At 53.1% G+C, this 27,752-nt stretch overlaps 1 protein-coding gene across 1 annotated transcript in view; it reads left to right on the plus strand.

The window, feature by feature from the left end:
- The window catches only part of ADAM12 (ADAM metallopeptidase domain 12), a 319,392-nt gene that overhangs the window by 283,438 nt on the left and 8,202 nt on the right, over positions 1-27,752 (plus strand). The window contains exons 15-21 of the mRNA XM_062215166.1: positions 5,983-6,091; positions 6,199-6,397; positions 8,028-8,105; positions 10,731-10,839; positions 13,575-13,710; positions 14,328-14,436; positions 17,577-17,753. Coding sequence (XP_062071150.1) covers positions 5,983-6,091; positions 6,199-6,397; positions 8,028-8,105; positions 10,731-10,839; positions 13,575-13,710; positions 14,328-14,436; positions 17,577-17,753 — 917 coding nt within the window. The remainder of the gene's footprint in view (positions 1-5,982; positions 6,092-6,198; positions 6,398-8,027; positions 8,106-10,730; positions 10,840-13,574; positions 13,711-14,327; positions 14,437-17,576; positions 17,754-27,752) is intronic.

The following is a 27,752-nucleotide window of genomic DNA, read 5'->3' on the forward strand; positions in this document are numbered from 1 at the left end:
CCACACTATGAGCACAGTCAGTTATACCATCTGAAGATAAAGCTGTAATTAAACTCCATCACTTCCTATAATTGTGAAATACAGTAGGATGTCAGAATCCCCTCTGAAAGGCGGAATTCTATCTTTTGGTAGTGGCAGCGCTTCTGAGTGTTCGCTACTGAGAATTCACAGGCTTGTGACTGCTGTGCTGGGGCATGGATGAGAGAACCGCGGGCGTTCTTCCCGAGAGGGAGTTGTGAAAACTTGAGTCTTGGTGGAGGCGGGTCGGGGGCAGCAGCCAAGGGCCCCACTCTGTCCCAGTAACATCGGACAGTGCAAAGGAGTCGCTTCCACGCTGACTTTGCTGATGTCTAAGATCAATACAGGTGGCCGCTGACGCACTCAAAGCCACGAACACCACTACCGACCTGGGACCCACGGTTTCCAGGCAGTCGCGTGCTCAGAAATTTGTGCCTCTGAATCCACTTTCCCTCAACGATGTTTTCTTCTAAGGCCGGAGCTGTGTCTGCTCCCAAGGTCAACGCCAACCCCCACGTGCCTTCCCCGCATGGAGTCTCCTTGCTCTGACTACAGTTGAGGGCATGACAGTCGATCCCTCTGGGCAGCAAAGTGGCACAGAAACGTTCACGTTAAGGAAAAAGTAAAAATCCAGAGAGCAGGGAAGGTGGCCTTTGTCCCGGACACCTGCCGTGGGGGGCACTGGGGACGCCCTGGGCTCCGCCTGGTTCTTCACTCATTCTTCCTCGGACCCCACGTGCTCCACACACAGGGGTTTGCACAGCCAGGCCGGGTCCTTCACCGTCAGAGACAAAAGCAAGTGTGGTGGGTTCCAGGAGAGGACAGGGGCGGCAGGTGGGGCCAGGCCTCGTGGGAAGGGAGCCACGCAGGGAGGCCCTGAGGGACACGGCAGCCCTGGAACCTCGTCCAGTTCAGAGTGAGACACGGACTGACCTGGCTTTAGCCCTGCACCCAGCGTTGACCATCACATAGCCTACAGGATGGACTGCTCTGATTGGCTAGGATCGAGCCTGATGTGTGTGCTGCCAGCATCGAGTGGGGAAGTAGCCCCACCTGGACCAAATGAAATGGATTTCCCATGAGAAAGGGGCTCTTGGTCCTAGGAGGCATGTGGGAGATGCAGTGGACAAAGCACTCAAGCGAGCTCATGTCTCCCACACCACAGTGCATTCTCACCAACTCGATTGTTGTGCCAGACCAGCAGAGGAAACCCCTCCCCCTGCACAGGCTCTCCTGTAAGGCGAGGCCCCGCCCAGGAGGGGTGGAGCCAGAGCAGCACTGAGGGTGCTGGGCACTGCTGGCCCCAGGAAGTGGCCCAGGACTCTGGCACCATCCTGCAACCTGAAATAGGAGAAAGGTGCAGCACAGCCGTGTTGTAAACTGGACCTCGTTCCAACCGCTGTGTCCATGTAAGTTGGATTCCTTTTAATCCTCCTCGTCTTTTGTATGTGTGCAACTGTTTTGTGATTTTAATTCATTTGAAAGGCAAACAGATTTCCCATCGGCAGTTACACTCCTCAGTTGCCTACAACAGCCAGGGCCAGGCTGGGCCAAAGCCAGGAGCCCAGAGCTCATCCAGGTCTCCTGTGTGGGTGTCAGGGACCCAAGTACTTTAGCCAACACCTGCTGCCCGCCCGGGCAGGTACCAGCAGGAAGCTGGATTAGGAGCATGGAGCAGCTGAGACTCGAACCCAGCACTCCCGTATGGGAGGTGGGCACCCCAGGGGTGTCTTCTCCCTGTATCCAACACCCAGTCCCCTCTCCTTGACCTTTACATATCCACGTTTCTCAGGGGAGATTTCGCATCCAGACCTGAAGGCTCCAAAGGCAGGAAATTTTAGCCATCAAGTATCGTAGACAGGGTCCTGGCTCCACGCTCTGCCCTCCTCCCAGCTGCCTGCCCCCCACCACCACCACCAAATTCAAGCACCTGCAGCTTCAGGGTGCTGCTGGAAGTCCCTGAGAGCTTGAGGGTGGGGAAGGCGGAAAATCTCCCCCATGGAGACTGACCACAGGTGCCGTCTTGGGGTGCCCTCCCTTCATGGATCACTCGTATGACAGGGTTACGGTGCGATGCTGGTCTGAGTCCACAGGGAGGAGAAGCTTCTGTCCTGTCCCCAACCTGATGCAGCCATGACCCGGCCCTCCTCTGAATGTGCATTTTTGCCCCATTGTGGCGAGCGTGTCATTGCCGTGCCTCGGCCCGGGCCGCACATCAGCAGTGGAGCGCGTTTGTTCTTCCTCCACATTTCCTGTGGTTTCCGGTCCCCTGACAGTCCTCGCTGGTTTTCCTTGGAGAGTCAGGCCCCGGAGACCGCGATCTGTGAGGCCGACAGGTGGACGTCCCACTGACGCTCGTGAACATGATGCATTTGCTGCGTGCTGTGAGCAAGGTCAAGGACGAGCTCCAGGAGCCACAGCCTCCCTGCCCTGTGCTTCATGGCAGCCCTCCCCACACCATGGGCTCCTGAGACCCTGCCCCATGCCGGGGGCTCTGCCCCCCACTCACTGACCCAGCACCTGGGAGCCAGGTGGTATCCTTGTCGCCACCTGGCAGCAGAGCCAGCAGACTGGAGCTCACCTAACAAGGTTCTGTGTGCCTCGGGCCCACACCCCATCAGCCTGCGCGGTGCTGAGCCCCAAGCCCTCGCTCTTCCAAGCCTGCGCCGTGGCCACCGAGTGTGAAGACTGAACATGGGGAGGCATTGCAAGAGCCATTAGCATTTGATAACCCTTTGTCCCCCATACACCCACCTGTAAGACAAGGCTTCCCCCAGAATCACTCATCAGAGAGAGCTGTTCACTGATGGCTCACTCCCAGCCACCTCTTCCGAATGCCACAGCCCTGCGGGAGAGACACTGTGTGTGTCACAAATGCCTATGCATCCTGAATTAGGAGGCTTATGGTGGTCCACTGACCTCAGAAAGACAAGTTCACTTGTCATGTGTTTTAATTGTTACTCCTAGGGTATGATTTCCTGCCTCTATTTTTGGTTCTTCTGGTAAAAGAGCTTTTAAAATACCACTTTGACAAGCAACAGAATAGGTGATTAGGTTGTGGAAAGCAAAAATATACGCCCACTGAGCAAATAGAAAAACAAAATGCACCTGTCCCTCTGCTGGGAGTGGCTCCTGGTGACAGCAGGGGGGAGCAGGTGCTCAGGACGTCCCAGGGGACCGTAAGCCAACATCAGAGCAAGGAGAAGTGCAGGGGACACCCTGCGGGAAGCGAAATCACTGAGACAAGAGAAACAAAGCATCTGAGTGAAATTGTTCCAGGATGAGGCAGAGTAAAGTGAAAAGGCAACATTTCTTCACTAAAATGTGGGTTTTCAGAATTTCTCAGCATCGTTAGTCGCCAACGTACCCTAAGACGTGACTGTGCCGCTCGTGTTGGTGAAAAGATTCCACATGGCCGTACATGTGCTCGCTTCGGCAGCACGTATACCACATGGCCGTACATCTCTCCGTGGGACTTGGTCCTGGGCAGTGGCAGCGGCCCTGAAGCGCAGGTGCGGGGCTTCCGTTACCACGAATGCTGTTTGATGGCCCCGAGAGTGCGTAAGTCACTGCATCTTGCGCCCACCTGTTTTTTTTTTTCTTTTTTTTTTAGATTTTATTTATTCATTTGAGAGGTAGAGTTACAGACAATGAGAGGTAGAGACAGACAGAAAGGTCTTCCATCCGTTGGTTCACTCCCCGGATGGCCGCAATGGCTGGAGCTGCGCTGATCCAAAGCCAGGAGCCAGGAGCTTCTTCCGGGTCTCCCATGCGGGTGCAGGGCCCAAGCACTTGGGCCATCCTCCACTGCCTTCCCAGGCGAAAGCAGAGAGCTGGACTGGAAGAGGAGCAACTGGGACTAGAACCGGTGCCCAAATGGGATGCCGGTGCCACAGGCAGAGGATTAACCCACAGTGCCATGGTGCCGGCCCCAGCACACTGGTTTTCCAAGCTGGGCCACACTGCTGACGTTTGCAGAGCTAAAACTGAACCTGGCACCGTCTCCCAGGGCCCTATGTGTTCTGCTGTGTCCCATGTCCATGGAATCTGGGGTGGCTTGGGCTGTGGCACTGGGTCTTGCTCTGCTCTCTACCACGAAGGCCCGGTGTGGGACCCAGACCCTCCATAGGAAGGCTCTGCAGGGCTCCTCCCTCCAGCCCTGCCCTTGATAACAACGCCAACTGAAGCAGCACACGTATTCTCCTAAGTCCCGGTTTTCTTGTCCGTAAAACGGATAATGAGACCTACCCTGTAGCATCACTGCTAGGATTCAGTGATGGGTTCAGCCCTGGCCTCTCCAAGATTGTCTCCCTGGTCAGCTCTTTATTCCGTTTCTCCCTTGTGCACTTCCCAACATTGGGCTTCAGAAAAACATTCATTTGTCTGTTTTCCATTTCTTCTTGCAATTTTCAAGCCGGCAGGGGCTCTGTACAGTTTGGATACCACTGTACTACCCCCCACCGAACGATAGTGATGAATAAACACGTGTGTGACTGAGGGCTGCAACGTGACGGATGGACGGAGAGACGGACAGAAAGACCAGGGTGGGTGACCGGGAGGAGACAGAGCTAGCCAGGCAAGCGATAAATACCCAGGGTCCATGGAGAAACACGCAACTGTTGCACTGTTAGATGCCAGGTTTCCCTAACTGCTGTGATCAGCTGGAGCCACGAACCTTGGTTATAAGGACCCAAACAGGAGTGACTCAAGGACAACGTGCAGGTTCCGTGTGAGGCTCCATCCCCCACCCCCACCTGCACCCCCCATCCCTTACTCTCCAATCAGCGCCCCCCCCAGGCCGAAGCTGGGGATGTCCATGGTGCAGCTCCACTGTGAGCAGAGGGATGGCCGACTGATGGAGGAAAAGCGGCGGCTGTGCCGAAGAGACCTTGCCGTCTTCATGACAGAAAACCAGCTCTAGTGTGGGCTACTGTCCCTTTAAAAGCAGGTTGGGGGAGCCTCTCCAAAGTGGTCCTAAAAACAACAAAAATGAGAGGTGCAGGCCTGGGGTGGCTGGGGCCATGGCGTGTGGCTGGGCACGGTGCTCGCCTCGTGCAGCGAGGTGCGTGGTGTTAGGTGGTGCTTCTCTCTCTCGGTGGAATGAGATGATCGTGTCTGAGTGGCTGATGGGGAGGACTTGGGCCCAGGTCAAAGATGAAGTTAGCAATGAGCGCATCTCTGTTCCCTGGGAGGAGGAGGGCCTTCCCCATCACCTGCTTGGTCCCTTCGAAAGCCGCGGTCCCTTTTCAAAGGCAGACACAGCTCTCCCAGAGCTGGGCTCAGGAATGGTCAAAGTTGGAAGCGATAGGAGAGGCGATACCCAAACAAGATGCCGAGGTGTGGGGGAAGGGAGGCCGAGACCACAGCACAGGCATGCGTGGCTCTGAAGGATGTGGTGCGGTTTCCTCACGTGCTCGTGGTCTCCAGCGGACACCACTACCCTGGGATTCCGGAGCCCTCCAGAGCTGGCACTACAGACCCCAGCTGTATCCCCTTCCCCCACCCCACGCTTCCTCTTCCTCCCTTCCTCTCCCTCCCTCCCTCTCCCTTCTCCCCCCTCCCTCCCTCTCTCTTTGTTTCTCTGTCTCCCTCCCTCTCTGTCTCCTTCCCCCACACTCTTTGGAGGCTACCCCAGTTTGCATTTCCTCATGGGGCTGTGTAGATTGTTACTAAGCGAGCAGGCTCCCTCTTCTCGGCAGCCAGCCAGCCAGCCAGCCACCTGCTGCCCCAGGCCGGGTCTGGTTCCACAGGGGCCCTGGATAGCAGGCCCAAAGAGCAGTGTGCTGCGAGACGTGTGCTTGGCCTTGGGCTGAGCTCAGAGAGGACACTGGCTGTCGATGCTCAAGGCTCTGCCAGCCTCAGTGGAGACACCGGGTGTGACTCCTCTGAATCCAAAATCCCGGTGTTCAAAGTGAAACAGAAAAGCTCGCGGGAGCTGCAGGTGCCGCTTTGCTTCTGTCCCAGGTGCCAAGCCCGCCCCCGGGATCTGCTTCGAGAGGGTCAACTCCGCGGGGGACCCCTACGGCAACTGCGGCAAAGACTCTGAGAGCTCCTTCGCCAAGTGCGAGCCAAGGTAGGCGATCCACACGGCCTGGCGGCGGTGCGGCTGTCCCCTTCCCACGTGGCCTGGGCTCGGCCCCACCTGTTCTGCTTTGGGAATTGTTGGTTCTCATCCTTCAGAGACGCTAAGTGCGGAAAAATCCAGTGCCAAGGAGGTGCCAGCCGGCCGGTCATCGGGACCAATGCAGTTTCCATAGAAACAAATATCCCGCTGCAAGAAGGTGGCCGGATTCTCTGCCGCGGGACCCACGTGTACCTGGGCGATGACATGCCGGACCCGGGGCTGGTGCTTGCCGGCACCAAGTGCGCAGATGGAAAAGTAAGAGGCCAACACTCACTGGTGCCACCATCAACACTGGGCTTCGGGGCTGGTTCGCTTCCTCGACCCACTCCTCAGAGCTTGTCTCTGGATCCAGTCCTTTGCGACTTGGAAGGTTAAGTCCATACATCTCAGGGACCAGGCTGGCGCTGAGATGCAGGTGTGGGGGAATCGGGCTTGTATTCCCGGCCCTGTAGTGCTCCCGAGTCCTTCCTGCGTCCTGAGGTCTCAGAGGTCTCTCAGTGCTTTCACAGGACCCTAATTTCAGCACGGTCATGCATTCACTCAGGACCATGGGGGTCACAGAGAAGACAGGACAGGGCCAGGTCTGTTTCCCCTCCCAGAATCCCAAGGGCAGGGACTCTCCTCCCGCCCACTCCCTGTGCCCCGACAGCCTGAGCCACAGGTGCCTGCCCCTGGAGGAAGTGGGATGGCACAGGAAACATAGGACAGGCTGAGCATCCCCTGGACCTCACGGCTTCTCTGCACGTCTTGACGCTAGAATGTCCCCTGATTTTTAAATTGGAGTCTGGACACCTGTGCCAGGTGTAGCTGGGGTCTCAGTTGATCTCTGAAGGCTGTCTCCAGCCTCGCTTGGGGTCGAGGAGGAGAGGTTCGAGGAGGAGAACCACACTGCCACACTGCAATCCCATCAGGGCCCGTGCTGTGTGCCTTGCAATCCTGGGCGACTTCCGTGTCAGCCAGGGTGTGGCCTTTCCCTCGGCCTGGATCCCACCAGCTCCTCAGAGCGGCTGGGACAGGCACTTCTCCCACAGGGCATTCAGGGTCAGGCGGCGACCTCCCCTGTAGGAAAGCCCTACTTGGCGAAAATGCTTCTGTGTTCAAAATCTTCTTCCTTGACCCCACTCGTCTGTGACATCTGAGAGAGAAGGGCCTGGTCCCCACCGTCTGGACTGTATAGTGCACAGGACAGGAGCCCAGGGCCGCCCGGCAGGTGCCCGTCTCTGGGGTGCTGAGGTGGAGACCACAGGGCCGTCGGCTCTCCTCCGCCCAGCGCTTCTGTGGCTGCACTGGGTCCTGCACTGGACACTGCCGGTCCCTGTTGTGGGAGAGCTCCCTCGAAAGAGTCTGGGGGTCCAGGAGTCGTATGGGCCCCAGGGAGGGGTCTGGCCCATCTCATGGAGAGAAGACAGACGCTACAGAACGTGGACCTCACTGCACGCTCCAAACGAGAGTCAGGAGAAAATCCATTATCTGGGATCAACTGAAACCGCATAAAATGCCTGAAAGTGTGAATGTTCACGCTGAGGTTTCTCGAGGACCCTGAGTTTGGAGTCGCAGTGAGGCCCACGGCTGAGCTGAACAAAACACGCGATGGCGCTGCTGCCGAGCTGAGCGCAGGAAGGCCGTCTCCTCAAGCTTCCGTGGCTTGCGCTCGTTTCCCCATGTGTGCGCACATGTGTGTGTTTGCATGTGTGTGTGCACGCGTGTGTGCATACATGTGCGTATTTATGTTATCTGTTGTGTGTGTTGTGCGGTTTGTTTGCGCTTGTATGTGTTTGCGTGTTTTGTTTATGTGCTGGCATGTGTGTGTGCGTGTTGTGTGTGTGTGGCGTGTGCTTGCGTGTGCTTTCAGCGGCGCTGAGATGTTTGCTGTGTTCTCTCTCAGATCTGCCTCAATCGGCGGTGTCAGAACATCAGCGTCTTCGGTGTTCACGAGTGTGCGAGGCGGTGCCACGGCAGAGGGGTAAGCAGTCCGGGCCGCCTCTGTGTGGGCAGCCGGCTACGCAGCAGGTCACTCATTTAGCAAAGGTTTTTACAACCCACGGCTTTTTAAAACTACAGCAGCCAGTGTCTTCTCGGGATTTTTTCTGAAGACATTCATTTTCTTTGACCTTTACATAGTGTGAGAAATGTCATTTTTATTTCACAAAGAAAATCAGATTGAGCAGTAATTATCTTTTAAATTAACATTCTGTGACTTCTAAAAAGAATTTTGTCATCTTCAAAGTAATTTTAAAATTAGCCTTCCTTCCCGAAGAGCTCCACACTGGGATTTTGGACGGCACCGTCCCTGCCACCGCCGCGCAGAATGTGTTTCTGAGCTGAACTATTCCCCAAAGAAATTAAAACAACGCCGGCAGACTGTACTCGCCACACGGTCTTGAAATCCCACCCAGTGGGTTCGAAGAAGGCCATTGTTTCAAGCCGGAGACTCCTTAGGGAGAAGACGACTTTAATTGTTTAAAGCATAATTTATTCTTCCTGGTGGACTTGACCTTGGTCATCCCCGCCAGGGCTTTGTCCTGAAACCTTTCCTGCAAGGCTCAGGCTCCAGGTTCTCTTTCTAAAGCTCACACACCTTGGCCCACATTCCAACATGGCGCCCTACTGTGCCCCCCAGTGGGGTGATGGCCACAAGTGTAGCTGACTCATGACATCACAGGCCTCTTTTTTTTTTAAGATTTTTTTATCCACTTGAAAGAGTTACTCAGAGGAAGAGACAGAGAGAGAGAGAGAGAGAGAGATCTTCCATCTGCTGGTTCACTCCCCAAATGGCTGCAGTGGCCAGAACTGAGCTGATCTGAAGCCACGAGCTTCTTCCAGGTCTCCCACGTGGGTGCAGGGGCCCGCACACTTGGGCCATCCTCTGCTGCCTTCCCAGGAGCATTTGCAGGGAGCTGGGTCCAAAGTGGGGCAGCCAGGGCTGGAACCCGTGCCCATGTGGGATGCCGGCAGTGCTGAAGGTAGCAGCTTTACCCGCTGTGCCACAACAGCAGGTCTCTATGTCTTCACTGAATCCTGGGTTTCTAACAGCTGGGAGAGGCAAACTCGCCCAGCCCTCGGAGAGCGCACTGGCATTTCACTGACAGACGTCAGGCCCCGAGTCGGGGTGGTGGGCTCCTCACTCCCCCTCTGCATGGGGGAGAGGCAAGGCCCACGCTTCCCAGGCAGGTGGAGTAGCCAGCCATACACCTGGTCCAGGTGTACCAGTAGCACCTGCATGTGAAGTTCCGGCTGTGATTTCCCTGCTTACCCCGAGTTGTAAAAGGCTGGCGAGTGCCCGGGGCGGTGGGAGGCTGTGAGGGCTGGTGCGTGCACCCGGTGGGTGTACATCAACGGCAGCATCTCCCAGGAAACAGACTCGGCACAGGCCATGCCACAGGCTAATTAATTTGGCTTCACTTCATCTTCATTGAAAAACCAGGGGTCTTTGAAATGTTCGGGGAGATGCATGTTATGGACAAAAACAAGGCATGAATTTCAAAATTCTTTTGCACCAAAATAAAATTTTTGCTCCATTTTCTATGAACTTTTGGAAGCACCCTGGGATTTTCCAATTAACCCTGACTGTCGGGATTGATCAAAAAATGCCAGCGAGAGCAGGGAGCTGTCAGAGTGGGATGTGGACTCCAAACTTCCGTAATCTGTTCAGGTGTGCACAACTCCGATATCATGGCCTCGGGTTGGCTCCAAGTCTGTGGTTCTGCACTGACTTTCTCGTATAAAAACACCCAGAGGCGCAGCTGGCTGGTTGTGTGCAGGGCCCGCGGCCCCCACCGGATTCCCGCCCACTCCCGGCTGGCCAGACTGCTTTTTAGATGCCTTGCCCTTATGCATATCCCCAGAGGATGCAACCTGGTCGTCATGGAAACAGCATCCTCTGGTCTTCGGGCTCACGTTCCGTTTGTGCTTGTGCTAGTCCAGCAGGCTGGGGAGAGGCCCTGTCAGTAACCCTCAGTCCGTCACCGCCCCACTCCTGCTTCCTGGCACCCCGCGCTTGCCAGCCAGAGCCGCCATCTTGTTCCACGAGGGAGCTGGGGATGGCGAGAAGGAAGCAGGTGGTTTCGGACTGCGCTGTCCGAGCCTCACTGCCTTTGTAGACGTCAGGAAGTGCAGGCCCAACCGCAGGTCTCGCCAGGCTGGCCTCTCTGCGCCACCCTGCTGAAGGTGGCCAGTGTGGGCCCGGAGGCCATAGGTCCCGCGGTGCCTTGGGGCTCTGACACAAGGCCATCATGTTCAAACAGTGAGGGCTTCCGGGAGGGAAAAATGAGGCCAAGGGGAAGCCAGAAGAGGAGCAGAGCCAGAAGGGATGGACAGCCCTAGGAATCCTCCTTCGTCCCCTGCAGGGCTGCCGACAGGCGATGGTTGCCACCTTGGCTTTGGGCCCAGGCTCCCCTGGGTGGGGCTGTGTTGGGGGCTCATCCTTCTCATGGTGAAATATACTGAGCCTGGCTCCATGCATGCTGTGGAGGGCTCTGGCCACAGTGCCCTTGCTCGTGCCAAGGCACTTGACTGGGGCTCAGAGACTCAGCTCTGCCCTACCCGAGGAGGCCTTAACACTGCCTCCCCCGTCTCTTCGCCCCGAAAGGTGTGCAACAACAGGAAGAACTGCCACTGCGAAGCCCACTGGGCGCCTCCCTTCTGTGACAAGTTTGGCTTTGGAGGAAGCACGGACAGTGGCCCCATCCGGCAAGCAGGTCAGTGAGGACCCAGCGTCCCTAGGGTGCGTGCTGAGCTCCAGGTGGGCGTGGTGGCCGTCGGTGTGGGTGCAGGTGCAGCCCCAAGAGCAGGAAACCCCGTGGAGGCCCCGCGTGGGGCTGAAGGCCTGTGCCCTCTCCCAGTTTCCAAGTCCTCTCCCGTCTTTACCCGATCTCTTTGGTCGAGTGGCTGCTTGGCCATTCTAGCTGGGGCAATTTCTACAGCAAACTACTGAGGGTAAAAACTTCATTGGTGCTGGGGCCTGGGGTGTGGACTGAATGCCCTTGAACTCACCCAGAGTGACAGCTCTGCTCGGGAAGGTACCAGCACGGCAGCTGGCACAGGTGCAGGCACGGCACTAAGCCACTCAGGTGCCTGTTGACCCCTCTGCCGTATCTGACGCCCAGATCAAATCGGTGCTTTCTTCACATCTAAAGGACCTGCGGCTCAGGAATGGTGAGTAACTCGCCCAAAGCCGCCCAGCTAAGATGGAGACAGGGCTCCGGCCTTCCCGGGAGAGGCTCTCCACGGGAGCTGTGCTTGCAGTCTCGGCTCGCCTCTCCAGATGTGGGCTCCTAGCACAGTGCGACTGTCTCAGAGCTCCCGCCGGGCAGTTAAGGGGCCAGCCTGAAAAGACATCGCTTGGAAAGTGAGAGAAGCAAGATAAACGGAGGCAGAGCTGGCCGGGAGTGCAGCTGAGAATCCAGAGTGCCTGGTGTCGCCTCCCTGTGACATGCTGCTGCAGAGGGGGTCACTGGTCCCCAAGGCCTGCTGTGATTGGCAGACCTGAATCCCGGCTCTGCCATCATCGCCATGACAACAGACACAACACCAGTCTGCAGGGCCAGGCCACCAGGCACGTCTGTGCAGAGAATCAGGATGGGCCGTGAGTGGCCACGCGGGCGAGTCTCAGCCTCGCTCCCTGCAGCTCCCGGTTATGGCTCTTCCTGGCCCACGCAGGAAAAGGATGGCCAAGCCTTGCCTTTTGGTGAGCGTCCATTGCAGTGGTGGGGAAGCAGGGGCTGTGCTTGGTGCAGCAGCCACCCCACGCCCACTCACACAGGCGACAGGTGTGCACAAGCCTGACCCGTGCCCAGCTGTCCCCACTGCTCTCCAGCCTCACTGGAGCTCATTCCCTGTCCTCGGTGACATCTCAGCCATGGCAACCGTGCTGTCGCTGCAACGACTGAATGCTGGAATGTGGCGTCCAGCACGGAGCATGCAAAGGTGGCAGGGCCTTGGGTTCCAGTTGTGGCGTCCAGCACGGAGCACGCAAAGGTGGCAGGGCCTTGGGTTCCAGTTGCTCATTAACAAGGAGTTCTGGGTCCTGCAGACATGGTAAAGCGTGTACAACCTGGCCACAGGTGCCAGGCGGGGTGGAGGGACCTGGGGGAGGGTGCACTCCCCACGGGCAGGAGCTGCTGCCTATTGGGATCTGCAGGGGTGGGCTAAGAAACGGGGTGCAGGTCTTGCTCCCCACAGTGGGGGCTGCTGCACAGCTGAGCTGGGGGGTCAGGGTTGCAGCTGGGTGACTTCTGTCACCCTCACTCAGCCCCAGCAGCCCGCAAGGCCGTCTGTGCACCCACTATGTGAAGCACACCCTGGTCATGGCTGCAAAGTGAGACACATGGACAGAGAGCCAAGTTCAGATGAAACTGCCTGGTCGCCCAGCCGTGCCCCTGGGAGTCTGCCTCTGACACGGCTGTAGCCAGGCCAGGCTGAGGCTTGAGGCCCCTCCCTTCCCACGCCTTGAGAGGTCCCTTAGACCTCCTCAACAAATGGCATCGAGTCACCAACATGCTGATTTTTTTCGTCAAGACAAACTACATCTCCAGAGAGAGGGTTTTTCCTCCAGTGGCTGATTTTTAAGACCCTAACATGACCAAGATGGAGCCAGCACTGTGGTACAGTAGGTTAATCCTCTGCCTGCGGCACCAGCATCCCATATGGGTGCCGGTTCTAGTCCCAGCTGCTCCTCTTCCAGTCCAGCTCTCTGCTGTGGCCTGGGAAGGCAGTGGAGGATGACCCAGGTCCTTGGGCTCCTGCACCCACATGGGAGACCAGGAGGAAGCACCTGGCTCCTGGCTTCAGATGGGTGCAACTCTAGCCATTGTGGCCACTTGGGGAGTGAACCAATGGAAGGAAGCCCTCTCTATCTCTCTCTCTCTGTAACTGTAAAATAAATAAATAAAATCTTTAAAAAGACCCAAACATGACCAAGAAAAATGAGCATTTTGTTTAAGCCCTGTAGTTTTCTTTTTCTTACTAATTTGAGATGCCCAGAAATAAGTCTCCTCTTAAAAATACACAAAGCGACAAAGCCAAGCCCACCCCTGAAGACTGAGCCAGGGACTGGAAGTTGCACATTTGAGATGAGGGCTGCAAAGCTTTCAGCTGGGGTCCGCCTTGATCTGATGAGATGTGCGCTGGCTGCCTGTCCCTTCCTGCCACTGCTGCTGTCACATGTCGGGAGCCTGGGTGGCCCACTCTGGTCCCGCCCACCAGGCTCTTCCTGTGTAGCGAGCCCCAGACTGGTCCGCGATGAGTGATGGCAGCGCAGCCGGAAGCTCGCGCATGACCTTTGAAGTGGACCAGTTTATGAGACCATCGTTAGGGATGAGCCCCCTCCATCTCTGTGCCTTCAACGTTCGCTCTGCCATAAATGTCACAATTTGATCCCCCCATATCTCATCATAACGGCCTGTTTCCATGAGTCACATGTGCTCTGTTTCAGATAACCAAGGCTTAACCATAGCAATCCTGGCGACCATCCTGTGCCTTCTCGCCACTGGGTTTGTGGTTTACCTCAAAAGGAAGACCTTGATCCGACTGCTGTTTACAAACAAGAAGACCACCTTTGAGAAGCTAAGGTACCTGGGGTCAGGGCATTGTCGCTCCAAGGCGCGGTGGCTGGGGAGATGTGCCGCCAACCGAGTCGTCTCATTCACCTCGCCAAAGACAGCGCAGGTTTTCTGGACACTGAGACGCAGGGCTTTTCAGTTTGCTTGGTTTCTTTTTTTAATTTCTGACGGACCAGTGCCCCTTTGACTTTCCCTTCAAACTATTTGCCATTCAATACTTAAATCAGGAAGGTGCTGGTGTGTTTTCTCCCAGTCTTACGTTAGTAATTGCTGGGAGACCTGGGAGCCCTGCACTGTCCTCGCCAGGGTGTGTCTGTTGTGTCTGTAGTGTTTGAACCTGTGGCTCCACAGATGTGACCGCTTTGACACCAGCCTCATAGGCAACATCTCTTGGGAGTCGGTCACAAAGCTGCTTTTCCAGGGGCTGCAGATCTCGCCCGACAGAATACCTGGCAGTCGTTACCCATTTCCTAATCTTGGACGACTGTCAGGTCATTCTTCCTTTGCATGCTTACTGCACTGAATTAGAATAAGTAAATTATGTGCAGAGTGTCACCATGACCACGACGCAGGAAGTTAACCAGAAGGGGGAGCGCCCGTGGTCACTGCGTGGGGCTGTGTTGCAGGTGCGTGCGTCCCTCACGGCCACCCAGCGGCTCCCAGGTTGGCCAGGCTCACCTCGCCCACCTCGGCAAAGGTCTGATGAGTAGGCAGCTGCGTCCCAACACATCACAGGTAAGTTCTGGGCAAACATAGGGACGCGGTGCGGGCGTGAGGTTGTCCGGAAGAGACTGAATAGGGATGGGACCCTAGACGTGCTGCCTGTGAAACACCCATCCAACACACTCGATGCCACAGGTGCTGGTGACGGGACCGGCAGGGTGGCCCCACTCCATCCCCCGCTGGACAGGTGTCTGGCACATTGAGAGCCATCATCCCTCCAGGCCCTGGGACCAGCCACGTTCCCAGGGGCACACAGGGTCCGCAGTCTGGGGCCCTGCTGTGGTCTCCAAGCCAGCAACCAGGTTTGGGCGTTTCCTCAGTGCACTGTCCCGTATCAAATGTTGCAGCCAGGCACACCAAGTCTCAGCTGAGCCCGTTTCACTGCAGCTTGAGCTGTGGGGCCCTGCCCACCCTGGGGGTCCACGATCTGGACCCTTAACCAACAGCTGCCCAGGCCCCCTGCTTACTGTCTCTTGATTTTTCTGATACCCTGGTGAATTATTGCTTGAATTCACTCTGATTTGTTTTTTACTCCGCCAAGTTTGTTGTTGTTGTTTAATGTAGCTACAAGAAAGAAGGGAACTTCGGCCCTGGCTGCTGGGGTCCTGTCTCTCCTTTTTTTTTTTAAAGATTAATTTATTTATTCAAAAATCAGAGTTACATAGAGAGATGAGAGGCAGAGAGAGAGGTCTTCCATCTGCTGGTTCACTCTCCACCTGGCCGCAATGGCTGGAGCTGAGCCGATCCAAAGCCAGGAGCTTCCTCCAGGTCTCCCACGTGGGTGCAGGGGCCCAAGGACTTGGGCCATCTTCCACTGCCTTCCCAGGCCACAGCAGAGAGCTGGATGGGAAGGGAAGCAGCAGGGTCTCGAACCAGTGCCCGTATGGGATTCCAGTGCTTCAGGCCAGGGCGTAAACCCACTGTGCCACAGCGCCGGCCCCGGTCCTATCTTCTTCCCCTGGGTCCTCCCCACTGACACTGACCTCAGCACGCTCAGCCGAGCTATGCGCTTTCCACACCTCGTCTGGATGACTCACTCCCGAGACCCGGGTCCGTGGCTTCACTCTTGGGATTCTCCAGTGTCAGGCACCTATTTGTTCATTATACCAGTTTTTTTTTGTTTTTGTTTTTGTTTTTTTGACAGGCAGAGTTAGAAACAAAGGTATACCAGTTTTTTAAAAATCTAAATAAAAAAAAAATCAATCCCTCTATTCCATATGCGGGGTCACTCTGCAGATGTCCATGCTGGGAGCTGGAAAGTCAGTCCAGGTCGCCCTCGTGAGTGGCGCGGACTCAATTAGCTGAGCTGTCACCTGCTGCCTCCCAGGGTGCCCGGGATGCCGAAATGGGGGTCAGAACTGAGACGTGAACCCCAGGCACTTATGGGCAATCGCAGGCAGCTTCTTGACCTCTGTGTCAATTACCGGCCTCTCCACAGGAATTCCTGAATATGGGACTCGGTGAGAGAGTCCAGACTCTGATCTTGGACGACATTGACGTTAAATGAGAAAGGACTGCAAAAACATCATCATCACAGAGTCCATAGCAAACAAACTGGCTATTTACAAGGGAGGGAGAGGGAGAGATAGAGATAGATGTCCCACCCACTGGTCCACTCCCAAGTACCCTCAACAGCTGGAGCTGAGCCAGGCCAAATACTGGAACCAGGAACTCAATCCAGGTCTCCCATGTGAGTGGCGGGGACCCAATTACTTGGACCATCACCTACCGCCTCCCAGGGAGTGCATTAGCAGAAATCAGGAAGTGGAAATTTGACTCGAACCTAGAGATGTGGGATGCTACACCCAGCACCTGCCTCCATAACTTTTATCTCCCTCTATTCAAAAAGTGTCGATGGGGCCGGCATTGTGAAAAAGTGGGTTAAGCTCCATCTGCAGCCCCAGTATCCCATGTGGGCACCGGTTTGAGTCCCAGCTGCTCCACTTCTGATCCAGCTCCCTGTTAATAGCCTGGGAAGGCAGCAAAATGGCCTCTGTGCTTGGGCCCCTGCACTCATGTGGGAGACCTGGAAGAAGCTCCTGGCTCCTGGATTTGGCCTGGCCCAGCCCTGGCCATTGCAGCCATTTGGGGAGTGAACCAGTGGATGGAAGATTTCTCTCTCTCTCCCCCTCTCTCTGTAACTCAAAAAACAGAAAATGTCGAGCAAGAGTAGAGTGTTGGTGTCCACAGGGAGGCTACCATTCCTGATGGCCTTTACCACCTTCTAGCCTCAAACGTGGGACTTTAGGCAAAATTGGCTTCATTTTTAAGAGGCAAAAGCTGTACATGACCCACATGCCCATCAGCAGGTGAAATAAACAAACTGGCTCATTTACTTAATGGACTGCAACCCTAAAATGGGAGGAACCATTCACAGGTGCATTGTGGGAGAATCTCAGAATACTTACTCCAAGTGAAAGAAGTCAAACAGAAAGGAACGACATCCTCTATGAGCCCACTTATGTAGAAGTCTCAAAACTGCAAGCCCCTGTGTGGGGGAGGAAGCGATGAGGGGCTGGCGGCGTGGGAGGGAAGGAGGAAGAGGAGACGCCGGGCTGGTGCACATGTTCACTGCCATGCTGGCTGTGATGGTTTTACATGTGTCGCACGGGTCCAGAATCGCCTGATTGTACAGTTTGAAGATGCACGGTTAACTCCTCGTCAGTTATACCTCAGCAGAACAGCTTTTTATAAAGGGGGAGAGAGAAGAGGGAGAAGGAGTCCCTCACTTCACCTGTTGAGTTATGTGACAAAGGGTGTCCAGACGCAAGCCTCTGCCCTCACCCTGGCTGCTGGGGCTCCTGTCTCTCTCCTTGCTGTCACTGACCTGGGCACGCTCAGCGAGCTCTGTCCTGTTCTACACCTCGTCTGGTGACTCACTCCCCTGAGGCCTGAGTCCATGGCCCCATACGTGGCGTTTTCCAGTGTCCGGCACCTCTTTGTTCATCACAGCTTTTTTAAAATCAATCCTCTATTTTAGATTCGGGGGAAAGGAGGGTGGGAAGTTTCTAGATTTCTTGAGCACGCCCTCAGGTATCTGTAGCAGATGAGTTGGCCCTGCTCCCCCTGTAGGGTTTCTTGCTAACATCCCTAGGTTCGAGTCATTGAAATGTGAAACCCATCTCGGCGTGGCTCTTGGCTCTGACCCACAGGACAGTCCCAGATGGCCACAGTGTCCGAACGTTGACATCAGCAGACCCCTCAACGACCGTGAAGTCCCTGTGCCCCAGTCACCTCAGCGAGTGCTCCCGCCCCTGCACCAGGTCCCTCGGGCACCCAGCGTCCCTGCCAGACCCTTGCCCGCCAACCCTGCGCTCAGGCAAGCCCAGGTAAGCCACGGTGCTCACTTTGATGGGAAGTGGGTCAAACCCAGATTCTGCCCATTGCTGATGTGCAAACGTGGGTAAGTTGCTTCGCTTCTCAGAGCTTCTATGAAATGGAAATAATTCAGGTACTCTGGTGGTTAAATGACAGCCTCCACACAAAGTATTTAGTGCAGGTCCTTGAATACAGTAAGGGTAGAGTATATCGTAATTTACTGTTATTTATATTCAGAATAGTAAGATACCCATGCAGCTTATCTACATCATGGCACTTTTGAGTACAGCAGGTGGCACTATTAATAATTAGGCTTGGACAATAAGACAGGGAACCCAGAACAGGTGGCCACCCTGAGGGACAATCATGACTGTGCACACCATTTTTCATTTTCAAAACTGTTTGTAAAAAGTTGCCACCTATGGAGTTTCTCTGTCCTAGCGCTGCATTGGATACTCTGTGTCTAGCGTGTCAGCTTTTATGCCCTTTGTGCAAGTAACAGTTTGTTTTGACCATGACTGTGACAGTTCACAACGGGAAACTTGAGGGGAAGCAGGGATCAAGCAAAAGGAAAACACGAAGACGTCATAATCACTGGTAATTTTTCATTGCTGTCACTAGTTTCCTTCGAGCCATTTTTATATATTTACGGTTAGGTATATTTTAGCATAATTTAGATCACCCTCCGTGTACATAACTTTTATATATATTGCTTTTCTGCCTTCAAATCATTCACATTTACCATGGCATTCAAAAATGTTATTTTAATGAGAGCTCTATAATTGAAGATGGAATTTTTTTTTAAGTATTTGCCAAGTAGTGGGCGTATTAGGCTATCTCTTGCTGTAGTTTGAATGCGATCTGTCTCCCTAACCCATGCAGGACTTTAAACTCCAGGGCTGTGGGTTGGGGGTGCTGGGAGGGTGAAGACTTGATGCAGTTGTGGTGTGCAGGAGGGGGCCTGGCGGGAGGGCTTGGGTCGCTGGGTGCCGGTGGTGTGGCCTTGCAAGGCAGTTCTCACGAGAGGATAGGTGTGGAAGGTGAGCCTGGCTGCCTGCCGCGTGCTGTTTCCAGTCCTCTGCACACACTGTGCTCTCCTCACCCAATGCCAAACCAGGGGAGCTCACCTGAGCCGGAGTGAACTTCCAAAACTGTGAGCCGAAAACAAGCCTCTCCCTCATAGGTAGATCCTCTCGGGCATCTGTTGTAGCGGTGAAAAGCTGACCGATCCATCTCTGATGTTCTTAGTAGAACGTCTCTGTTATGAAGGTCTAGGCAGATAAATTTGGGGGCTTAATTTTTCTCTTAGGAGAATCTTAAAAATGAAATATTTGGTTGGAAACATGGGATGACCTCTGGAAGCCTCATGATACTGGGATTAAATGTTTTCAGAACCGTCACACGCCTTCGTTACAACGCCGTCTTTCTCACCATCACTTCGCTAGCACTAAGTAAATCTGAACATTTCAAAGCCTTGCAGTTTGACAGACTATCTCACTCTTGTCAAATACCTCGATTTTAATCTATCGGTTATTGAGAGGAGATGTTGAAGTTTCTAGCTATAATTGTGTGTCATTTTAGTTCATCAGTTTTTTGCTTCATAAGTTCTGCTTTTTATGATACATGCAATTAGGAGTGCTGTGTCTTCTTGGTGAATTAAATTTTATCATTATTTAATGTCTAGCTTTGGTAATCTGTTCTAAAGTCTATTTCATCTGATGTGAATAAATCCACTCTAGTTTTTTTATTTATTTATCTGTAAGGAAGATATTTTTCTGTCCTCTTTCCCTTCTGATGGCATAATATTTGAAAACAATTGCTTATCAACACATTATTTGGTTCATGTTTTTTCCCATCCGTTCTGTCAGTCACTGTATTTTAATAGGTTGTTTACACCATTTACATTTAACAATAATTTAAAAAATTATTGTCACGTTAGGATTTAACTGTAATTGTAATATTGTTTGCTTCCTCCAATTTTTGTTCATTGTACTCCCGCCTTTCCTGTGGTTTAGTTGAACTTTTCTTAGTTTTCCATGTTGATTTCTCTACAGTGTTTTCGAGCCTATGTCTTTATGTAGTTTTTGGTATGATTGATCTTGGACAGGGTTTCTCAATATCAGCATTTTGGGCGGGATGACCCCTTGTCACGTGAGATGAGATTTTGCTGTGCCTTGTAAGATGCCTGCCCGCATGCCTGGCCTGTGAGAGATGGCAGTCGCCATGTGATCTTGTCTTCTGACAGCACCACACGCCTATGCTCAGCCGTGGCTGAAAACGGCCCCTCGACAGGTCAAGGACACGCACGTGGTGACAGTCTGCTGGCTTCAGGCTTTGACCACTTCAGGTGGAGTCCAGGACAGTTTCGTTCCTTCTGTCCTCCTCTCTGTAACGGAGACGCCTCAATCCCACTTTCATGTGTGAGGAGAACCACGTCAGATGACACCGTTTTTGCTTTCCGCCAAACGTGACGTAGGGAGAGCCTGCTGCCTCAGCCATGCATCTGCCATGTCTGTGCTGTCTTCACTGTTGACGATCCATGTTTCTCCGTTATCTTTCCTGTTTGGAAAACCTCCTATGGCCATTCTTTTACTTCTTTGAAAGAGTTACACAGAGAGCCAGAGCCAGAGGGAGAGAGGGAGAGAGAGAGGTCTTCCATCCACTGGTTCACTCCCCAAATGACTGCAATGGCCAGAGCTGAGCTGATCAGGAGCCAGGCACTTTTTCCAGGTCTCCCACGCAGGTGCAGGGGCCCAAGGACTTGCGCCATCTTCTACTGCTATCCCAGGCCATAGCAGAGAGCTGGATTGGAAAAGGAGCAGCTGGGACCCGAACCAGCACCCATATGGGATGCCGGCACTGCAGGCTGGGGCTTTAACCCATTGCACCATAGTGCCGGTCCCTGGCCATTCTTTTTTTTTCTTTAATTTATTTGACAGGTAGAGTTACAGACAGAGAGAGCGAGACAGAGAGAAAGGTCTTCCTTCCATTGGTTCACTCCCTGAGTGGCTGCAACCACCAGCACTGTGCCGATCCGAAGTCAGGAGCCAAGTGCTTCCTCCTGGTCTCCCATGCGGGTGCAGGGGCCCAAGCACCTGGGCCATCCTCCACTACCTTCCCAGGCCTCAGCAGAGAGCTGGACTGGAAGAGAAGCAACTGGGACAGAATCCGGTGCCCATATGGGATGCCGGCACCACAGGCAAAGGATTAACCAAGTGAGCCATGGCACCGGCCCCCCGGCCATTCTTTAAAGCAAGTCTGTTGGTGACCAGTTGTCTTGGTTTTCCTTCACCTGACAATGTCTTCACTTTGCCTTTATTCCTGAGGGATACTTTTGCTGGATATAGAAGTCTGCTGATTGGTTTCTTCTTTTGGTACTTCTGTTCTTTTGGATTCCGTGGTAGTGAGAGGTCCATTAAAAGTGCTGTCCAGGCTGCATCCCAGAGGAGGACGTGGCCATTACTGCAGGGAGGGATGGAAAGCAGAGATGGCCGTGATGCTGGGTGAGAGGAGGGGACATGGCTTTTCTCTGGCATTGAGCTGCAGTCAGATGGAGGATGGTAGAACTTCTCTTTCTGGACCACCCGTTCCCAGTGTTTGGCTAGAAAGGGCAGGCTTTTCCTGGGTGTTTTTGTTTTACGGGTGTTTTGTTTGTTTGTTTGTTTGGTCTGGTGCCATTAGTTATTTCCAGGTTGTGGGCGTCTCCAGAACCCACACCAAGATGCATAAAAGGAAAAAAACAAAACCGAGAATGAGCGCTGAGTAGCTGTTGGGCTCTGGGCCAGTGTGCTTCACTTTTTCCAGTTCTCAGGGTCTTCTCTCAGTTGCTAAGAGTGTTTTCCAGACGTCTTTAATTAGCAGGACTTGGGATTGGATGAAATATACTTATCCCTTCTTTTTGTGTTTATTTGATTACTGATAAACTCAAACTCCTTTTGATACATCTATTAGCCAGTGGTAAGCTAGTAAACTGGATCTTTAAAAAAAAACCATAAGAACAGTCCTGATTTATAGCTGATTTCTCTGCTGTGAAAACTCCTACCATGTCCAATTTCAAGCCATTAACGTGACATCACTGAACAAGGAGTAGGGAATTGGCTGTGAGGAGTTAGTACCAGCCAGCTCCAGCATTCCACTGCTATTAACTGTATCTCTTCTGTGAACTGTCTGTTCCTAACCCTTGCCTAGTTTTTCTTCAATTTGAGAGGCAGAGTTTTTATTCCTGATTTATAGGAATTTCTTTTTAAACAAATGATGTAGTTTAATGTCATTTTATTTTGATTTTGTTAGCATAAGGAGAATTCTGACTTTGGATATTAAATTTATTAGTCTCTGCCTTTGTGGACTCTCCCATTCCTGTCATGCTTGTAGAATCTGTTATCAGAATCCACATAGAACTTCTTCTGTTTATCTTGTTAGCTGTTGACAGCTCTTGTGCGTTTGCTTTTCTAGCCTGCCTGGATTTACACTGGTGGAAGGCAGTGGGCACAGCCTCAACGTTTTGGACTTTCTTGAGGATCTGATGAAAGCTTGAGCCCCCAGGAGACGAACAGTGCTCAGTACTGTGCAAGTGTGTTTCAGGTCTGCCCACAGCGCATGAGCTCCTTCCCAGGGGATCCCTCCCTCCACCTGTCCAAGTAGGGCTGCCCCTGACGGTGAGACCCAAGGGAAGACTCTGCTCTCTCTGGCTCTCACCTCCCAGCAGCAGCGAGCGCGCCCACAGTCACCCCTTCCACGTCTTCTTTGAAGCAGATCCCCAAAAACACTTTCGTTCTGTTTTTATGAAACTAAGGAAATGTTACCCTTCAAACATTAGTCACTGAAAAATCCGCAGTTCTCACTCCAGGCTGGTGTCTGTCTGGAACTTTTCCGAAACATGTGCTATAGATTAAGGCCATGATTTCTCTCCCATCACACATAGCCGACTGGGATTAATCTCATGCAGGTGCCGGGGGAGTGTTTGGAGGGGTCCTTGTTTGGCAGCAGATAGAATCCACGGATGCTGCTCTGCAGAAGGCCCCACGCCCTGCCTACACCATCCCCCCACCCCCACCCCACCCTGCCTGGTTCATTCCAATCCACCATCTAAACATCCCAGAAGGCAAGAAAACACTGCCGAAAGCTCTGCATTGGTCAACCTCGTGTTGAACGGGAAAGCTAACTCTTTATAGAAAACATTCGGCTCCTGTGAAATGTTCTGGCTGGCTTTTCAAAACCGAGGACAGTTGAACCAACTCTGGTGCGTAAATGGCCCTTCGCGAAGCACCACTTCCTCCCCGGTGAGCCCACTCCTGGAATTCCAGCTCCCCACCCGAGCTCCTGGCCCTGACCAAGGAGACAAGCTCCGAGTTCCTTTTCATGCCGTCAGCTATTTTCCAGGCAAATCCTCCAGTGCCTTCACGTGGCTGCTAGCCGGCTGCTGCCCAGCTCTCCCGAACCACAACCTGAGCGTGAAGGAAAGCCGAGCCCGGGAGGCACTGGTGGCGAAGCTGTGGGCGGGGCAGTGAGAGGAGGAGGGTCTGGTCTCCTATGTTGGACACACAGGCAGGAAGCACCTGGAGAACACCTCTGCTCGGTGCTGAACTTGCCCCTGCCCTGACTCGTGTGTTCGATTTGCCATCCGATCTGCCAGAAACACAGGCAGCGGGCATTTGCAGCTGACCAGCCGCTTTGGATGGCTCCAGGGAGACCCTTCTCTCCTCCCGAGGCCGGACCAAGTGCATCCGAGGCTCTGGAGGAGAAAGCAGTGCGGAGAGAACCGGGAGCCGCTGCAGGCGGGGCTGAGGGTGGCTCTAAGGAGGCTCGGAGGAGCTTTCTGTAACCCGTAAGCAATTTTATGTTGTTGGCTAATTACAGTGGTGTTTTAAAATCACCTGAAAAGTCAGCTCTCGTTTTTGCAATAATGCATATTCCGTGGGGAAAACATTCAGGTGCACCAAGGCCAGGTGAGGGCAGAATTCTGGAAGGCGGCAGGGGGGCCGGGGCTCAAGGCACCAGGGGGGTGTCCAAAAGCCAAGTGACCCTAGAGGAGAGGATCACCTTCCTCTGCTTCAGACACGGGGTAGCAGGCCCACTGTCCTATCTCCAGGGAGGGACAGGGCCCTGGCTCTTGCTGCTCCCTTGCCCACCTGCTGCCTTAGCAAGGAGTTACCTGCTTACCTGTTTCTCTGCCTCGAAGGCCCCTTGAACTCAGTCGAGGGTGGGGCCCACGCTGAATGGGTGTGCATGTTCAATACTGAGAATTAAGTCATCTGTCATTCTCTATGGGGCCACCACACTCAAGGAGTCTTGGACTAATGACAGTTGGAGTCCATTCCTCCCATGGATCTGAGATGTGGCTAACAGGGCTTGGACTCCTGCTAGACTCGCCCTGCCACCTGCCCCGTACTTCTGGAAGTTCCAACTTTCCTGCCGGATTCCAATTACTGACACAGCAAGCCCACCGACCGTCTTTAGAGGTGTCGGTTACTCACGGCAGCACCCAGCTCTCTGGAGAGAAATCATTTCTGGGAACAGGGAATCTCCGAGAGCAGTCGTTAACGTGATGATGACATTCCAACAGTGTTTTCCACTCATTGTGCACGTGCCTGATGTTTTCTCCTTGACGTGTGCCGATAGGTAATTGTGCCTGTAATTAAAAATAAAGGGTTATCCAGAAACCGATTCATCCGCCTCCCACCTCTGGCTCCAGGTTCCCTTCCCAGAAGCAATTTCTGTAACAAGGCTTCCAGAAAAGACAGCATGGAACATGGTGCAAAGCCCCTGTTCTTGCTCTCTGTGAAGATACTGAAAATGCTTGCAGAGGAGAGTAGAGAGAACCCCGACTACCCGGCGCCCAGCGGCCGCCAGACCACCACCCACTCTTGATCCGCCTAACGTCCACAGGGTAAATTCCAATGGTGGTGCGCTGCGTGCTGATCTCTGCTCTGGTTCTCGGCATCAGTCCTGTGCACGCCTACCTCATTCTCTTCACTGGCTGCGTAGTCCATGGTAGAGACGTACCATGACTTGCTTGGCGGTTCCTTGCCAGTGGCCATAGGGAATGTTTCCAATCATTTGCTACTTCTGAGGGGCAGGCTCTTGCCCGAGATGTCTGGAGGGATGAATTCTGAGAGCACAGGTGCTGTGGAGAGGGCACCCGCACGCGGGAGTCGGACAGATGAGGTAGAACTGCCTCGGGTTGTCCGAGGTCCTACTCCCCAACACGGCGAGTTCTGCGTTTTTCTTACCAGTGGGGTAGACGAAGGACGGAAGCTTCCTGGATCTCTCTTCCCACGAGTGAGGAGGACATCCTTCACGGTTTAAGATCCACTTGCTTTGCGTTTTCATGAGCTGCCTTTCCATCTTTGCCAGTGTTTCTGCTGTATTCTAGACAGGCTTGACCACCCAAAGATCAAAAGCATGTTTTTCTTATTTTCAAAGGTTTGGTCCATTTTAAAATGAAGGTAGTAATTATTTCTAGATCAGCACCTAACACTCCCCAATGCCATGTATTGTGTTTGTGTACGTACTCCTCTGCCCTTGGCTTCGTTAGATTTATCTGCTTCCTCAACTCCACTCTACCCTCAATGAGGTTTTATAAATGAATGAGCCCCTGTTGTTCCCATGGGACCTCAGAAATGTCCCTTTAACTTCCCCTCTGTAAATGTCAGTAATAGCAGCTGTGTCTCATTGGACTTTGTGACAATTCAATGGAGCTATCTAAAATTAGAAAATATGCACATAACAGATCTCAGAGAAATGAATCTCCTTTATCGACTTGAGTTTTAATTGACATGTAAAAATTCCACAGGTACCATGTGACCTTCAGATGCATTCTCACTGTGTAAATCCAAGTCAGGGTAAGCATGTCTGTTTCAAACACTCATTTCATGGTGAAAGTCTCCGAACTTTTCTTCTAGCTTCTTCTGAAAAGGCAAAACAAAACTACTCCCATCTAACTGTAACGTAGTACCTGTTAATGAACCGTCCTCCATGGCTTCCCACCTCCTGCTCTCTCCCAGCCTCTGATAACCATGACTGTACTCTCAAAGTCTACTGGATCAGTGTTGTAAGATTCCATGTGAGTGTTGAGACCATGTGGTACTTATCGTTTGCGCCTGGCTTACTTCACTTAATGCAATGAGCTCCAGTTCCAACCACGTTGTTGCCATCCTTTTCCGGCTAAGTAGTATTCCCTTGGGCACATGGACCACGTCATCTGTCAGGGGTGGAGACTGAGGTAGTTTCCACTGCCTGGCAGCTGTGAGCAGCGCTGCAGGTACCTGGAGCGCAGCTGTCTCTTCAGCAGATTGCTTCCACTTCCTCTGGATGGATGCCAGGAGTGGGATTGCTGGCTTATGGGTGCTTCCGTTTTTGGAGGACCCTCCCGAGCGCTCTACAATGGCTGCACTGATTTACATTCCCACCACCAGCGTGCAAGGACCCCTTTTCTCTGTACCCTCAGTACTACGCTGTCTCTCGTCCTTTTGGTAATGACCATTCCAACGGAAGCCAGGAGATCCCATTGTGGTCTGGGTTGGCGTCTTCCCCATAGTGGTGCTGAACGCTTTTTTGTGTAACTATCAGCCATTTGTATGTCTTCCTTTGAAAATATCCATTTAGACTTATTGCCCTTTTTTTTAGCCACATTGTGTTTTGCTGTTGCGTTCCATCTGTATTCTGGTTATTCACCCCAAGTCAGATGTACAGCTTGAAACTATTCCGTTCTGTGGGATTCTCTCGTTTCCTTTGCTTTGCAGCACCTCTGCAGTCGATGATTGGTCTATCTTTGCTTTTGTTTCCAGTGCCTTTGGGGTCTTGGCCTGGAAATATTCTTGCCTGATCTATTGTACTGAAGTATTTCCCCTATGATTTATTCTGGTAGTTGGATGATATTTAACTGCCCTTGCTATAGCTCTAATTCCCATGATTTCTTTCAGACAGACAGGCTGGGTGTGGACAGTGAGATGTTTGTGCCACCCTGGGCTCTGGGCGAGCTCATCCGGGACCTCCATGGTCTCTCTGGCTTTGTCCTGTGATGACGCCCATGTATCCTGCAGGGGTGCCTCTGAATGGACACTTCTGCTCCTGTTTGTGTGTGGAAGCTGGTAACAGTGGTGAATTCAGAACCTCAGGGTTATATTTTGGTTTTAAAATACTTTTAAACCTCTGGGGAAAAAAGTACAAGAACATGAGCAGAAATGTGAAGGAATGGGAGAGCCCTGTTTAATAGCACACTTGGGCTTCTCCTCTCTAATATCTGGAAGAAGCTGAAAGGGGAGAGGAGTGAAATTTGAATTCCTCATTTCCTTGTTTAAAATGAAAAAAGCTGTAATATGTATCAAGCGTGAGTGAGCTGGTACGGAGTCCCTTCTTAGCTCCTCTCACATTCTTCTTCGCGGCCAAGTTGGACTTCTCTGGGGAAGCCCACATGCAGGTTTTGGCAAAGGCAGCATATAAAGCAACACCTAGAAGAGCGCGTGGAAATTGCGCCCCCTCCTCTGAGGGCAGAGCATGTGCGGCTGGGCCTTTTGCTGAGGAACCACACGATTTCCAGTCTCCGTGCCTGGTCTCTGGAAAGCGAGGGTACAGCTCCTTGGACCACCCCACCCTCCCAAGGTCATTTTGTCTGCAGCCTGGCAGGAGGCAAGGCTTTTATCCAGGCAACGTCTTGGCATGGAGCCTGGTTGATGTTCCATCCAAAGCGTGCCCTGGCATGGCAAGAGGGGACAGATGGGGACCCATGCTGTCCCCAAGTCTGAAGTCACAGCTTTCGTCAGCATCAGCTGTTCGGGCTTTTAGCACTGTGGTAACTAGGTTATCCGGCTGCTAAAGCAGAAGACGTGTCTGAGGGTGATTAATGCTTTCACAGGACCATAAGCATAAATTAGGACTGTCCCAGGCAAACCTAAATAAATGGGCAACCTAATTATCTCCTACGTTTCCATGATAAATCCAAATATATTGTGACATACTGTAATATATGCCCGGTTTTTTTCCTTTGCAATAAAAACCTGACATTATCTTTA

This window comes from Lepus europaeus, chromosome 17, assembly GCF_033115175.1.
Source record: "Lepus europaeus isolate LE1 chromosome 17, mLepTim1.pri, whole genome shotgun sequence".
Classification (NCBI taxonomy): Eukaryota; Metazoa; Chordata; class Mammalia; order Lagomorpha; family Leporidae; genus Lepus; species Lepus europaeus.